Source organism: Sminthopsis crassicaudata, chromosome 2, assembly GCF_048593235.1.
Source record: "Sminthopsis crassicaudata isolate SCR6 chromosome 2, ASM4859323v1, whole genome shotgun sequence".
Classification (NCBI taxonomy): domain Eukaryota; kingdom Metazoa; phylum Chordata; class Mammalia; order Dasyuromorphia; family Dasyuridae; genus Sminthopsis; species Sminthopsis crassicaudata.
This window is the reverse complement of record NC_133618.1, coordinates 613949536-613965269: the sequence shown is the minus strand read 5'-3', so window position 1 is coordinate 613965269 and position 15734 is coordinate 613949536. Positions and strand designations below refer to the sequence as shown.

The 15734-nt window shown below is 45.2% G+C and overlaps 2 protein-coding genes across 2 annotated transcripts in view; both read left to right on the top strand.

Moving 5' to 3' along the window:
- The first annotated feature begins 518 nt into the window (after window positions 1-518).
- SLC18A3 (solute carrier family 18 member A3) lies at window positions 519-3440 on the top strand. The gene has a single exon (XM_074296097.1). The coding sequence runs from the start codon at window positions 1101-1103 to the stop codon at window positions 2733-2735; it is 1635 nt and encodes a 544-aa protein (XP_074152198.1). The 5' UTR covers window positions 519-1100; the 3' UTR covers window positions 2736-3440.
- An 8818-nt stretch (window positions 3441-12258) lies between these two features.
- Window positions 12259-15734, top strand: part of CHAT (choline O-acetyltransferase) — a 91018-nt gene continuing 87542 nt past the window's right edge. Inside the window, exon 1 of the mRNA XM_074285243.1 lies at window positions 12259-12389. Coding sequence (XP_074141344.1) covers window positions 12327-12389 — 63 coding nt within the window. The 5' untranslated portion in view covers window positions 12259-12326. The remainder of the gene's footprint in view (window positions 12390-15734) is intronic.

Below are 15734 nucleotides of genomic sequence, written 5' to 3'. Positions count from 1 at the left end.
AGTCTCTCTCTCTTCCAGGAATCACACTACTAGTCTCAGGTATCCAAAGATTAGCTCTTTTCTCTTTTTCCCTGAAGCCAATCCTCCTTCCTCATCGTCTTCCTCAGTCTGGGGGGACTCCCTTATGGGTGTCGCAGGGAAAAGCAAAAAGAAACGGGAGTCTCCCCTTTCAAACAAATGCTTTTTTTCCCCTGTCTTCCCTTCCCTCCAGCCTTTCCCCTACCCATCTTAAAACCCCAAGGAAAAAGAATGGGAGGAGGGGCCAGGACGAGGCCGGGGGTGGGGGAGGTAAGAGGTAAAGGAGGGGGTGGAGGAGGGTTTCTCTCCTCTTGGCCCTTCATTGGCTCCGGCCCCTACATGTGCCGCCTCAGAATGAGCAGACGCAAGCAGACCCGGGCACCACTCCGGGGCCGGAACTCACCACGTCACAGCCCAAGTAGAAGCCCAAAAAAAGGAGAGATAGACAGAGAGACAGGGATGGGGGAGGGGAGAGCAAAGAGGAAAGGGGAGGGGGGAATTGCTAAGTGAGAGTAAAGAAACAAGAAGCATGCAACTCGGTCTGTGCCCAGGGCAACAAAAGCCGGCTCCGCGCAGCTTGGTGGAGGGCAGAGCGCACAGGGTCTCTGTCCCTGCCAGAGATGCGCCCGTGGCGATAGAGCGCACAGCTCCCTGGGGCCCCCTGAGCCGCAGGGGCGGTGGTGGCACGGAGAGCCAAGCGCTGCTCTCTACCCGAGGGACTAGGTCCTGAGACGACCCCTTTGCTCTGGGGGAGGTGAAGACTGAGGCGAGGCGAGGGGAGTTGAAGTGGAGCATCCTTTCTTCGGGGTAGAGGCTTTGGGCGGCGCATCAAGAAAGCTGGGGCCCGTGCGCTCCCCTGGACTATCTGGATATCGCCCACCTAGGGGGCACGGAGCCTGCCCGGACCGCCGGCTGAGACTCGGAGGCTACAGCTCCGCGGAGAGCGGACCGGTCCCGCGGGGAAGGCCAGCGGGGGGAGCCGGGCCGGACCCTCTCCCTCTGCCTCTCCCCATGCCCTGTGAGTCTCGGGCTCCTGGGAGCTGAAGCATCCGCAGGAGGCCCTCACGGAAAGGAGGGGGACGATGGCGGCGCCCGCGGGACTGGCCAAAGCGGCCGCGGGGAAGCTTTCCGAAGCGGTGGGCGAGCGCACCCGGCGCCTGGGCTCGGCGCTGCAGGAGAGCCACCGGCAGCGCCGGCTGATCCTCGTCATCGTCTGCGTGGCGCTCTTTCTGGACAACATGCTCTACATGGTCATCGTGCCCATTGTGCCCGTCTACATCGCGGGTATGCACAAGGGCAGCGGAGAGGACTTCCCGCACCACCACCACCCGCCTGTGCCGCCCACGGCCAACGCCAGCCAGCCCGCCAATGCCACCAGCGCCCCGACGCCCCCGCCCAAGTCCAACCTCAAGCCCACCTACCCGACCGAGAGCGAGGACATCAAGATCGGCGTGCTGTTCGCCTCCAAGGCTATTCTGCAGCTGCTGGTGAACCCCCTGAGCGGGCCCTTCATCGACCGCGTGGGCTACGACGCGCCCCTGCTCATCGGTCTGGGCGTCATGTTCGCGTCCACAGTCCTGTTCGCCTTTGCAGAGGACTACGCGACCCTGTTCGCCGCCCGCAGCCTGCAAGGGCTCGGTTCGGCCTTTGCCGACACGTCGGGCATAGCCATGATCGCGGACAAATACCCCGAGGAGCCGGAGCGCAGCCGGGCCCTGGGCGTGGCCCTCGCCTTCATCAGCTTCGGCAGCCTTGTTGCGCCCCCCTTCGGCGGCGTCCTTTACCAGTTCGCAGGGAAGAGGTATCCTTTCTTGGTGCTGGCGGTGGTCTCCTTGCTGGACGGCTTCCTCCTCATGCTGGTAGCCAAGCCTTTCTCCTTCAAGGCGCGGGAAAACTTGCCTGTGGGCACGCCCATCCACCGGCTCATGCTGGACCCTTACATCGCCGTGGTGGCCGGGGCCCTGACCACCTGCAACATTCCGCTGGCTTTTCTAGAGCCCACCATCGCCAACTGGATGAAGGAGAGCATGGGGGCGTCCGAGTGGGAGATGGGACTCACCTGGCTCCCAGCCTTCTTTCCGCACGTCCTGGGCGTCTATCTCACGGTCAAGCTGGCGGCGCGCTACCCCCACCTGCAGTGGTTCTACGGTGCTCTGGGGCTGGTGGTCATCGGAGCCAGTTCCTGCACGGTGCCGGCCTGCCACAACTTCGGCCAGCTGGTGGTGCCCCTGTGCGGCATCTGCTTCGGCATCGCGCTCGTAGACACCGCTCTGCTTCCCACGCTCGCCTTTCTGGTGGATGTGCGCCACGTCTCCGTCTATGGCAGCGTCTACGCCATCGCAGACATCTCCTACTCCGTGGCTTACGCTCTCGGGCCCATCGTGGCCAGCCAGATCGTGCACACACTCGGTTTCCCCCAGCTCAACCTGGGCATGGGCCTGGCTAACTTGCTCTACGCCCCGGTCCTTCTGCTCCTTCGCAACGTCTGCTACATGACGCCGTCCCGTTCCGAGCAGGACGTGCTTCTGGACGAGTCACCCAAAGGCCTCTACGACACTATCCGCCTGGAGGAGCGGTTAGGCAAAGACAAGCCTCGCCACGGCCTGCCCCCCGAAGGGGAGGTTTCCCTGGGATGGGAGGGGGAAGGCGCCGCCCAGGACCGTCCCAGGGCGTTGTCCGGGGAAGAGTCCTCGGAATACGACTACGAGTACAGTTAAAAAATATTTGGGAGGAGCGCGGGAGGGCAAGTCCTTTAAACCCCTTGTTCCTCTGCCTCCTCCTTTTCCTAGAAACTTGGTACATCAAGGGTTAAACTAAAGAAAATCGACCCATATAACACTGTCTAGGCTAGGTGGGTGGTGCTGGAGGGCCTTATTGTTTGTGCAATGTGTGCCCCTCTCCGCTCTTAGGACACGTTCCCAGTGTATTCGGCTCCCTCTCGTTCTCTCGGTAATCCTCAGTGTCTCCCTTCTCTTTCGCTCCGCTGTCTCACAGATGTTACCCAGTCCCATTTTCCTGTGCCCAATCCCGTCCCAATAACTGACCGGACCCACAGTTCCCTGGCACCGGGAGTGATCTCCGTGATAAATCGGAGACGCGATTCCTGCTGGGTCTTCCAGACCTGAGGCAGTCTGAGGAAGCGCCGCCTTGCCAGGGGATAACGCTCCCAGAGACTACAACGCACCCTTCCTCCTCAACCCTAAAACTTCTCGGCGGGAGTGGGTGGGGTGGTTTCTCTCATCTCTGCCTATCCCATTTAGCACTGTGTGTGCAAAAGTTTGTTCGAATTTGAAAAAACAAAAACAAAAAAACAAAAAATGTGTGTGACACACTGTGTGTTTCTGTGCGGGGAATAAAACACGTGTAATGTCATTCAAGTTGTATATTCAGGGACAGGAACTCAATAAAGTGTATATACTGAAGCCTCGTTCATTGCTAGTTTCTAATTCGCACTGCGAGAGAAGCCAAGGTCTGGAGACCCGGCTGCCTTCAGGAAGGGAGTGGGTGGGAATTATTCACACACACACACACACACACACACACACACACACACACACACACACACCCCGCTGACCGGGACCGTACCTTCAAAGTTGGATAGAAGGATAAGGAGCCTCTGATTTATCCCTAGAGACTCAAGTGCCAGCCCTTTAATCTGCCTACTTAAGACTAATTGGGTTCCGGGAAGCCGAAACATTTCCTTTTCTTATAGCTCCGTCTCCCCCACCCCCCACACATGCACACAAGCTCCAGCATACATACCTCTCCACACATCCCTAGCGCTTATCCCAGCTCAGCGCACACATCCTTCTATACATGTCTATACTTTTATTCTCTCGCACATTTGCTTTCACCCAGACACCCCTTTTTGCATTCGCGCGCGTGTGCTACACACTCATGTACGTACCCTGTACACACTCAATATAGCAGCTACGTGCATGCACAAGTACCTTGGGGACCCTAGATGAGATCTACGCTTCTCTCCCACACGAACACACACGTGTCCCCCTCCCCATCCTTTACACCCGGTCCTCTCACCCACAACCTGCTCTCCACCTCTTGCCCACACAGCGGATTTCGAAACACAGCATCCTCCCGGACTATTACTTTCCCTACACCTTCACGCCTACCCCCTCATCCTCTCCTAAGCTTTGCTTCTTTCAGGGCTGGTTCTGAAGCACCCGGAGTAGCCTCTTTGTACCGGAGTGGATAGCCCCTCCACCCCACACCCCACCCCCTCGCGCGCGCGCGCGCGTACACACACACACACACACACATCTTTAAAAGCAAGGCTAGCACTATAAACTATCTTAAAGGCATATAATTATCACACAATGAACAAGGCTATTTCCATCTTAGGCGCGCTCACACCTCAATTTTGAGTCTCTATGTACAGCATTTAAGCCCCTGGCTTCGAGGCGACTCTATGACTTGGGAGAAGCCTGGTAGGGCCCAGGAGGAGGCGCCACCCGCTGCAGGGGCTCTGGTTCCAGACTCAGTCTCACAATCTTCCCACAACCTCTCCCCTAGATGACTGAGTCCCAAATAAAGAAAAATAAGAAGGCAGATGGTAAGACATGGATTGCAACGGTCTGGTGAGAAGGCAAAGAAGAGACCCAAGCCCTTTCAAAAGTAAATTCGTATGTGTTTCCAGGAGAATTTTGTCTTTTTGTGTGTTTATATATCCTCCTCTGCAAGAAGGAGTAGGTAACTGTCCGTGTGTCAAGTTAGGAGAGTATGGGTTAGTGATTCAGCGTGTGTTCGTGTTTTCGGGAACACACTCAAGTAAGAGGGAGGGGGTAGCTCTCAACTGCTTGTCTCCCTGTAATATGTAATGCGAGTCTTCTTTAGGTGGTGTGGTGGTTTTGTGTGACTGGGAAAGGTATCTTTTTAGGTGTCTTTGCTGCCTATCTGAGAGCAGTGTAGTGAATGTCTGTTTCATTTATAAGGGAAAGAAGCAAAACTGTGAGGGCAATGCTAATTTTCAGAGAATTAGCAAAGTGCACCTGTGAAATGGCCTAAAATGAGTCAGGGATAGCTGGCTGGGGCCTGGACTGTGTTACACATTTACTAAGGCACCCAGAGAGCTCCTGCTTTCAACTTAGCTACGGATAAATCTATTGGGCTCACCCTGCCAGCCTTTACTAGTCCAGGCTCTGATCCCTGAGTTCCCAGCCTTCCATCTTCAATCCCTTCTTTGGGGGGGGGGCGGGGGAATAAACCAGAGTAAGCTCTGGAGAGTTACTTGAGTTACTACTCAGAGTAGGAGGAGAAGGAGGAGGAGAGAGAGAGACACAGAGACTGAGAGACAGAGACAGAGACAGAGAGACAGACAGAGACAGAGGTACAGAGACAGACACAGAGACAGAGGCAGAGACGGAGAGAGAAACAGAGACAAAGAGAGAGAAATATAGACAGAAACAGAAACAGAAAGACACACAGATACAGATATACAGAGAAAAGTAGCAATTATTTGGTTCTGAGATTTAGAAGAAAATTTTTATGTGAGGGTTGGTGAGTACACATCCACACAAGTAGAATCTATGACTGCATCATGTATGTGTGCACAAGTGTGTATTCGTTTGTGTTCTGCTGTGACTATGGATATGAATGTCTATGCATGTGTCTCCATATATGAATCTGTGTCTTCATATGAGTGTGAATCTGTGCCTGTCTACAAATCCCTGGATAAGTGGATGCAAGTATATCTCTACCTGTGTTCTTGGCTGTGCATATTAATATCTGAATATGTTTGTCTATGCTAAGTGGAGCATTTATGTCTGAGGGGATCATAAATAGTTATTCATCATAAACGGGGGCGGGGAAAATCATTCTAATCCAGCATCCAGCGCTGGGACCAAGGTTGGGTTCTCAGGATTTCCCCCAAGATCCAGATACCAGCTCCCATTCACCTTTCTCCTGCGGCATGTCCCTAAGTCAGCAAATAGTCTGAAACCCTAAGGCAGGAAGTATTTTCTCCTTTGCCCTTCGGTCCTCCAATCCTGATTGTGCCTGTGTGAATCAAGTTTATTTGTGTTAAAGTGTAAATGTATGTTTCCATGTTTCTCTGCGTGGGATGTTTTCCCCTTTGCACAAAACGCTCAGAACAGGGGAGCCCACGTATCCAATTAGGTTTAAAGAAGTTGTCTGTGGATACCCAAAAGACATCCTAGAAGATAAAGTGTGAGACATTAGAGTGAGCAGAAGGTATGAGCCAGTGCCCTTCCCTGAATGCCAATCTAACCTTGCCATTTCCAGAGCTGTTTTGGCTACAGGAAATTCGAAGGGGAAGCCAATTTGACTGACAAGAAAAGGTGACAACAGGAGAGAGGAGATGAAGGTGGGAGGCAGAAGTATAGACAAGGAAAAAGAGAAGGAACTTAATGGTGGGGAAGAGACTGGAGGAAGGTGGATCAGAAGAGTGGAAAGAGGGAAACGAAAAAGAATAGGCAAAAGGAAAGAAAGGGGAAGTAAGGGGAGAAGGAGAGAAGGAAACAATGAAAAGAAATGGGAAGACGGGAAGAGGGAAAAGTGGGTAAAGCAAAGAGTAAAGAAAGGAGAAGGTAAGAGAGGTAAGGGAGGAAGGAGGGGGAAAGAAAACGAGAGCGAGGAGGGGGGAGGAGAAAGAAGGGTTACTCAGGGGAGGGGAGGGAGGGGAGGGAATAAGTGAGGAGAGGCGCGCCGGGCTCGCTCGCAGCCAGTCCAGTGGCCGCGGGGAACTGGGCGGCGCGTCGGGACAAGCTACCATGGACAGAGCCTGCCGCTCCCGGGAGCAAAGCTGAGTCCTCTGATTGCGGCAGTCGGCCAGACATTGGCTTGTCAGTAACCCTGCACCCTAGCACCCTGGCAGTCGCCTTCTGACACCCACGGTTGCAGCTGCGCCAACTACAGCAGGTAAGGCGAGCAGGAAGCAGAGTAGAGTTGGGTGGGGTAGAAGGAAAGGACTATTAATCGCAAGCGAGTGCTTTTCTTGACCCTGGGGGCAAAGGAGGCACTAAAGACAGGAGGAGAAAGTTTGGGGATTGTCCCCCAAGTCCCCGCAGGTCCCACGTGCGTATTATTTAGGGGCAATCACCCGATCTGTATTGTGCATGGAAGAAGTGTTTGGGTGACATCCACAAACTCCCCTCATAGGATCTAGGTGTCAGTTCTGTGACTAGTCCCAGTGATCCCTGACACCTGTCTCAAAGATATTCTTGTATGTATCCCTGGGGCCAGGGTACAAGATTCCCTGCCCTTGCCTGGACTCTCCTGAGCACAGCCGGATTTGATTTCTCTTCTAACCTCTCCAAGATTCTCTTTCTTTTCCTTCTGAGTTCCAGCTCCCCTAGGTTGAAAGAAGATTCCTATTCGGTGTATTTTCCCCAAGGTAGTTGCTTCAGTCCGTCCTGACTTTACAGTCAAGGGGTACTCCATTCTCAAGGAAACCTTTGAACTCAGTATAGTCAAGACTGGCTCCCTTTCTGGAGTAGATGATAGCTCACTCCCCTCAGGACCCAGAGGAATAGGATTGGAAGCCCTGTTCAAATGGGAAAGAAGAAGGGGGGAAATTGGAGCTGGGAAGTGTGGACAATGCCAAGGCCTATGACTCTCCTGGGAGCGCTAGGCACCCATAGACCTGTAGATTGACTGGGACACACAAGCTCCAGCACTCACTTGTATGATTTCTATTTTTGAGAGACAAGAAAAGAAGATCAAGCATGACTATGACACAGGGTGTCAGCTTGTCAAGAGCTAAAAAATTAATAGTCCAAGCAAAGAGGGGAAGTTTGTTTTGAAAATCTATGTGACTCATGCCTGCTTCAGTCCTGGGATCTCCCCTGAATCTAGAAGATTTAGGTCCCCTCTTCTTTCTGGATAGCCTTTTCCTGAGTAGAGTGAGTATTGGGAAAAGACTATTTCAATAGCTAACATTTATATAGCACTTTACATATTATTTCTTTGGTCTTCACAATAACCCTGTATGAAGGTATATTACTATGCCAATTTTACAGTTGAGGAAACTGAGACTGAAAGAGTTTAGGAGGATGAAGGGAAGGATCATAATTAAATGTTCCAGAAAGGAGTAAAAAAGTCAGAAGGAAAGGGGAGAAAAGGTTATTGGCCAGAATTAGTGTTGCAAACAAAAGGAAAAGGACTTTACGCACAGAAGGGAGTGGGGAAAAACAGTCTAAGAAGTGTGAATGGGGAGTGGGGAGAGTGGAACTCTGATTACAAATAAGCTTTGAATATATAATTGTGTTAAAAAGCCATTTTTGATACAAAAGTAGAAGGTGTAAAAACAAAGGGGTGTCCTAGTATGGGGAGGTAAGAAGAAGATTTCTTCTGGAAATGCCAGAACTTCACTCCAGAGATATGGAGGATAAAGACTTTTAATCTAAATGCCTTCTCCCCCTACTTTCCTGACCTATTCATCTCTCTACTTCTGATTTGTCAGTGTTTAAAATCATGAATCCAGTTGCTTTCAGATCTCAGTAATGTAGTAGTAATAGTAATCGTATCAGCAGCAAAAGCAATCATTATTATTATATTATAAAAAGAAGCATATCATGATTAGAGAACAAGCATTGGAGCAAAAAAAGGTCTAGTTTCAACACCTGTCTCTGATACATAATATCTATGTAGCCACAATCAAGGCACAACTTCTCAGAACCCTAGGCAACTCTCCATGACAATGTAAGAGATTAGAGATGAGTTGATAACCTATATTAGTGGACAAATTTTACACAACAAGAAGTTTTCCCCACAAAATCACCTGTCTAGATTATGCATATGTATATGTGTGCAATTATATTATTGTCCACATATAGAAAGGGAGGAAAATCCTTAATAATTGTACCATGGGCCATGGGCAATGGAAAGAACTGTGCTTGAAAGAGGTTAGAGGATCACAAAAGATCATAGAAATGATCTAGTTCAATCCTCAAATTTTACAGTTGAGGGAGCTAAGGATTAGAGAGATGAAACACATAGCCTGAGATCACAGAAGTAGTAAGTAGCAGTAAACAGGTAGTAACCTGTAGCCCTGTGCCTCCATGTTCAACCCAGGTTCATGGTTCTTTTCACAACACTAGCAGACTGCTTAAGGGCTTCATGCCCTAAAAGGTGAGAAGAATCTAAGGTCTAGATGGTAGGAACAAAAGATTTAAGTCAGATTTTATCTAAGGGGAAAATCAGTCTTAAGAACTGTTAAAAATGTCCTCTAGATTATTGAATAGCCATAAATATGGGAAGGGAAATAAGATAATTTCCAAAATAAGAGCCATAGATAATCCAACAGAGGAGTGTGCGAGGTCATCTAAGTCCAGTCCATCTGAACCCAGGGAGAAAATATCTGACATTTTAAGAAAGAAGGATTTTTCTTAACTTCTCCAGATAGTTATTCACATGAGGGTTAGAAAAGGAGAGGGGTCAGTCATTATTATTGGCCAATCCTTATGTACTAAATTGCAACTATTGCAAGAATCTTTTCTAGGGACATTGGTCTTCCCACTGTACAAAACACAGAACTATTTAACTCATTAATTGCACTATTCCTCTTTATATTTTCCCTGTAGTCACCCAGTAAAATATTTTTAGAAATATCAGCTTTGCTATAATTATGATAAAGAAGTATCCACACTTTAGCTAAGAGATTTTGGGGGAAAATCTGAAGTCTCCAGAAGGCAGAAAAATATCAGTGGCTATGAAAACACAGAAGTTAAATCAATCACAGATAGATATGGGATGTTGGAAGGAAACATGGTAGAGTAGGTAAAACATCTGATTTATAATCTATCCTGGATGTTCCACTCAGACATCGCTCAACATTTGGGTAGGACTGTTCTGGGTTTTGATTATCTCATCATTAAAATCATGGGGTTGGATCAGATGACTTCAAAGATCCTCTCTAGTAGAAATATTCTGTGCTTTGTAATAGAGAATGAGGAAAACCTTGGGGAAAGAATGCAAACTTCAGTTTTAACTACTATCTCTCCCCTTTCAGTCTGGGATACTTTCTTACAAGGATCTTTAAGATTTTCCATTTTCTTTGTTTACTCTGTCATGACACTAAAAGACTGATCTATTCAATGTCGCAACCCCATCACTCAGGGCTAGTTTACCTATAGGCAGTTCCTATAAGATTTTGATTTGAGTAACATCAGAAAATACTCAATTTGGTTAAAAAAAAAAAACTCCTACAACAGTCTGCCATGACACTTTCCTGATCTTAGTTTTTTACCTTTTAGGGCAACCAAGGTATAAATTCACAGGCATAGATGGACCTCTTGCTTTTATTTCAAAGTAACTTAGAATTTTAGAACTAGAAGAGACCTAAGAGCTTATCTTCTCTGAATGTTACTTTGCATTTATTTTTAAGGCTTCCAAACAAGTTTTCCTCCCTCTTTAGACACAGTCAGACATATTTCACTATATATGATAGATAACCTATCAAAGCTAATGCATTCTACTCTTAATTTGATGAAGTTCCTGATTTAGGTTTGACTGCACAGGCTCTATCCCCACTCTGTCTCCTTTCTGTCCCCACTCTGTCTCCTTCCTGTCCCTTATTTATCCCCTCCCTGTCCATCTCCCTAGTTCCTGCTCAAGATTTGGTTTGATTTGCCTTCAGACATAGTTTGGCAGCTGGTCATATTATTTTGAATATACTCTTAACACATACATAAAAATAAATGTAGGTGTTTGGTGCTTGTACTTTCACATATGATTTCATTTTGAAATTTTGCTTATTTGAATCTTGATTGCTGTTGATGGTTTTAAAGTTTACAATTTAAAGGCTACTTTTCCAATGGGAAAATTGGGCTATGATGTCTAAGCCTTACTTTCAGCTCTAATCATCTTTGACTCTAAAAGAGGAAGCCAAGAAGCTCAAGTTTCAGTTTTTACTTTTTCACTAATATTTGCATATCTTTGGGAAGGTATTTTACTTAGCTGGTTCTTAGATGTTATGGAGGAGTTAGAACAGTTTATCCGAGAGGCTCTTTACATATATACATTTATACACACATACACACACAAACACACACATATGTATACATGTAATATTCTATATTATATATATAGGATATATATAATCCTATTATATATGTATATATAGGGTTATATATAATATTTAATAAATCCTAGGTACTTTTGGTTTTCCAAATTAATCCTGTCCCTACTATTGTTTATTTTGAGGCCCTATAGGGAGAGTTATGAATATGTCTGAATGGGCATAGACCAGAGAATCATAGATTTAAAGCTAGAGAGACAAATTAAGTCCAACCTCCACATTTTATAGATAAGGAAACTGAGGCACAGAGAGATTTGATGACTTGCTTCTGCAAGCCCTTTTATTTTCTGTACATTTTAATTTTCTACAATTTTACAGTTAATGTATCTATTTTTCAGATACCACTCTCCATAAAGAGTTTCAGAAAGACAAAGCAATTTACCCCAAACCATACAACTGGGCCAGAAACCAGATCACCTGGCTCCCAGGTTATTGCTCTAAACTCATAGCATTCCAGAGCTAGACAGGCCATAAGAGTTCATCTATCTAGTCCAATTATCAATTTCCCATAGAAACTGAGGTTCAAGGGGGCAGCTAGGTGGCGCAGTGGATAGAGCACCAGCCATGAATTCAAGAGGACCCAAGTTCAAACCCGAGTCTCAGACACTTAACACTTCCTAGCTGTGTGACCCTGGGCAAGTCACTTAACCCCAGCCTAAGGGGGGGAAAAATTAAAAATAAATAAATAGATAAATTTTAAAAAGAAACTGAGGTTCAGCAAAGTTAAGTGACACAAAAAGGAGGCAACATCTGGACCAGAAACCAGATATTGTCATGGGTACAGGTGATACTTCTCCTAAAGCATATCAGGAAAATTTCAGGTACTCTTGAATATTTCTACTTGGGAGACAACTCCCAGATTATTTTAGAAGGTCAGTGAGATCAAGAGGAAAGATTCTTGGAATAGGAACCAATTATTATCTCTGGACTGACCTATGTCTTACTGTTAAGAACCCAGGGAAACCACAGCACTGGTTGTAGCTTATTTTCTCCATTTCTAACACAAAAGAAAAATTCCTTCCCCTACCTTCCTCATAGTGTTTATGGAGCAGCAATTGGTTTAAATTTAAGATTGGAGAGAAGGGAGTTAAGGGGACTCAAGACTCTGAGAATATTTTTAGGTCTGGGTTGCAAATGAACACTGACCTCCCCTCTCAATCACTTCTTCTCTTTTCATCCCTAGTCCTTGGTGAGTATCCTCCACAAGTGTTGACTCCTGGACTCAAGCTAGAGGGAGAGCAGCTAGAACTCAAAGATGCCTGTTCTGGAGAAAAAGCCTCTGAAAAAGACTGAAAAGGATGCCAGCAAAGAGGAAGTAGTAAGTGACCACATTCCTTTTTCTGAAATTTATTTTTAAAGTTTTTTATTAAAACTTTTTTAATTTTTCAACACATATGCATGAATAAATTTTTCAACATGAACCCTTACAAAACCTTGTTCTCTAGTTTTTCTCTCTGTTTCCATCCACTCCTCTAGATGGCAAGTAGTTCAGTATACATTAAATATGGTAGAAATACATGTTAAATCCAATATATGCATACATATTTACACAATTATTTTGCTGCACAAGAAAAATCAAATCAAACCAGAAAGAAAATGAGAAAGAAAACAAAATACAAGCAAACAACAACAAAAAAGTGAAAATGCTATGTTGTAATCCACACTCAGTCCCCACAGTCCTCTCTCTAGGTGTACATAGCTCTCTTTATCACAAGATCATTGGAGCTGGTCTGAATCATCTCATTGTTGAAGAGAGCCACATCCAGCAGAATTGATCATCACATAATCTTGTTGTTGCTATGTACAATGATCTCCTGGTTCTACTTATTTCATTTAGCATCAGTTCATGTAAGTCTCTCCAGGTTTTTCTGAAATCATCCTGCTGATCGTTTCTTATGAAACAATAATATTCCATATCATTAATATACCATAACTTATTCAGCCATTCTCCAATTGATAGGCATCCACTCAATTTCCAATTTCTTGTCACTACAAAAAGAGTTGTCACAAACATGTGTGTGAAGTCCATATTAGCTCCCTGGAGGACTCAGAATCAGCAGGAGTCAGGATAAGCAAAAATCCTTGGTCTTTAGGGGCAGAAGTGAAGGGGATCGACAAAACTGCCACATGCTCTCCACCAACCAGCCTCCCTTCTCCTCATCCTCCTCCAAAGTGACTTTAGCTTGTCTTACTCCACCCTTTCATCCCTCCTACAATTATCTGCATACAACAAAAGTTCAAACCAGCACAGAATAGTGAGAAGGGCCATTTTTCCAAGCATATGCTAATAGATTATTGTCCAATAGGTAATTAGCCTTAAGTGCTCGGTTGTCTGATTCCAATGCACCTATTCAGAGTTTCACCCTTTATATCTCCTGCTTTCTTTTGTTTTAGAACACAGGTGGTCACACCATCCCTGACTTCTCAGGGAGGTGAGAACTGCCAAAAGGAGGTGATAATACCCTCCCTGACTTCTCAGGAAAGGAGGTGAAAGCACTAAAAAGGAGATGATCACACCCTCCCTGACTTTTGAGGAAGAAAGATGAAAAACACCAAAGGGAAGTGGGGAGTCAACCCAGATATTGCTAGCAGGTTTCTGGGCTGAAGGGTCTTACTAGAAACAGGTATGCATAAACCCATCAGCATGGTAGGTATTATATAAGCACATAGCAATAAAGCACAGGCTAGCAGTGATGACTCTCCCCACAGCAGGTGCTGACTCAATGTGGTGTAATAAATATGAATTATACATGCAAGTAGTGATATAACAAACAATATAAATCAACATGATATTGTAAAATATTTACAGAAGTCCTAGAAGGAGGGTATGTAAAGAACAATCACACATACGCCTGCTTCAGCAGCCAAGAGATAGTCCAAAACCAATCTATTGTCCATTGCTTCACATGTCAGGGAATCCCCTGCAAGTTTTTGAAGTCCTGCAACAGTCTTATCATGTCTCAGAAAATCCAATTATTCCTGAGGGTTTTCAAGTCCTACAACACATATGGGTCACTTTCCCTCCTTTAAGATCTCTTTGGAATATAAGTCCAGTAGAAACACTGCTGGAACCAAGGGTATGCACAATTTGATAACTCTATGGGCATAGTTCCAAATTACTCTCCACAATGGTTGGCTCCATTCACAATTTCACCAACAATGTATTAGCATCCCAGTTTTCCCACATCCCCTCCAACATTTGCCATTATCTTTTCCTTTTCCATCATCTTAGCCAATCTTAGAGGTGTGTAGTGGCATCTCAGGGTTGTCTTAATTTGCATTTTTCCAATAAATAATGGTTTAGAGCACCTTTTCAAATGATTAGAAAGGGTTTCAATTTCTTCATCTGAAAATTATCTGGTTCATATCTTTTTACCATTCATCAATTGGAAAATGGCTTGAACTCTTATAAATTTGGATCAATTCTCTATATATTTTAGAAATGAGGTCTTTATCAGAAATACCAAATGTAAAAAATTTTCCCAGTTTATTGCTTCCCTTCTAATCTTGTTTGCATTGGTTTTGTTTATACAAGGGAATTTAATATAATATAATCAAAATTATCTATTTTGTGACCAATAATGATCTCCAGTTCTTCTTTGGTCACAAAGTCCTTCTTCTTCCATAGATCTGAGAGGCAAACTATGTTCTTCTAATTTGTTTATAATATCACTCTTTATGTCTAGATCATGAATCCATTTTGATCTGATCTTGGTATACAGTGTTAGCTGTGGGTCATCGTCTAGTTTCTGTCACACTAGCATACAATTTTCCCAGCAGTTTTTGTCAAATAGTGAATTTTTATCCCAAAAGCTAGGGTGATCATATTCTTAACTCATTTGAATAGAATGAGAAAGTGCTAGACTCTGAATTACTGGTAATCTAAGTTTTACAGAAATCATTTCCCATGGAGTCCTTCAGTTCTTATTCGAAACATTATCCATTTCTTGGGGGTGCAGAGGAAGTGAGAAACATCCTCCTCTTATAAAGAGAGATCAGCTAGACAGAGTTAAAAATGGAAAGACATGAGAATAATTCATAGAAACCATAACCTCAGAAAGGGAACCTGTTCCCAAAGAAATAACATAGTCTGGTCATCATTGCTTCTATTCCAATCACCCTCAAAGTTAAGGGTAAATATATAGAGGATAGAGTTATAAGTCTATAAAACACCTGGATTTTCCCTGCTGGTCTCAATTTTCTCAATTGAAGAGATGATTTCTCTTTTCCAAAGAAGCAAGAATGCTTAGATTAACTGAGCCCAAACTGTCCTTAAATCTAGCAAGGCAGAAGAAGAGTCTGGAGTTTGAGAGAACTGCTGATGCAACCTCATTTCCTACACTCAGCCAGGCCTTCTTGAGGAGTGCTATCTAAGTAATTGGACAGTTCTCATCTCACTCTGCAAATTCTTTAAAAAAAAACATACACATTTTATATTCATTTATAATCTATCTTTCCCTCTGTATCCCATCATTGAACAATAATGATAACAACAACAAAAAGAAAACCCTCCATGTAAGATGCATAATCTAGGAAAACAATTCCTACATTAGCAATGGTCCAGAATGCTCTCATTGTATTTTAAGGTCACCATGTTTCTGAAATGTTTCATCTTTAGCCTTAACTATTTAATTTAGATCTTATTTCATTTTTCATCTTCTGG

What these genes read in the sequence shown, in the direction of transcription:
- SLC18A3 (XM_074296097.1), top strand. Translation starts at nt 1,101, where the DNA reads ATGGCGGCGCCCGCGGGACTGGCCAAAGCGGCCGCGGGGAAGCTTTCC.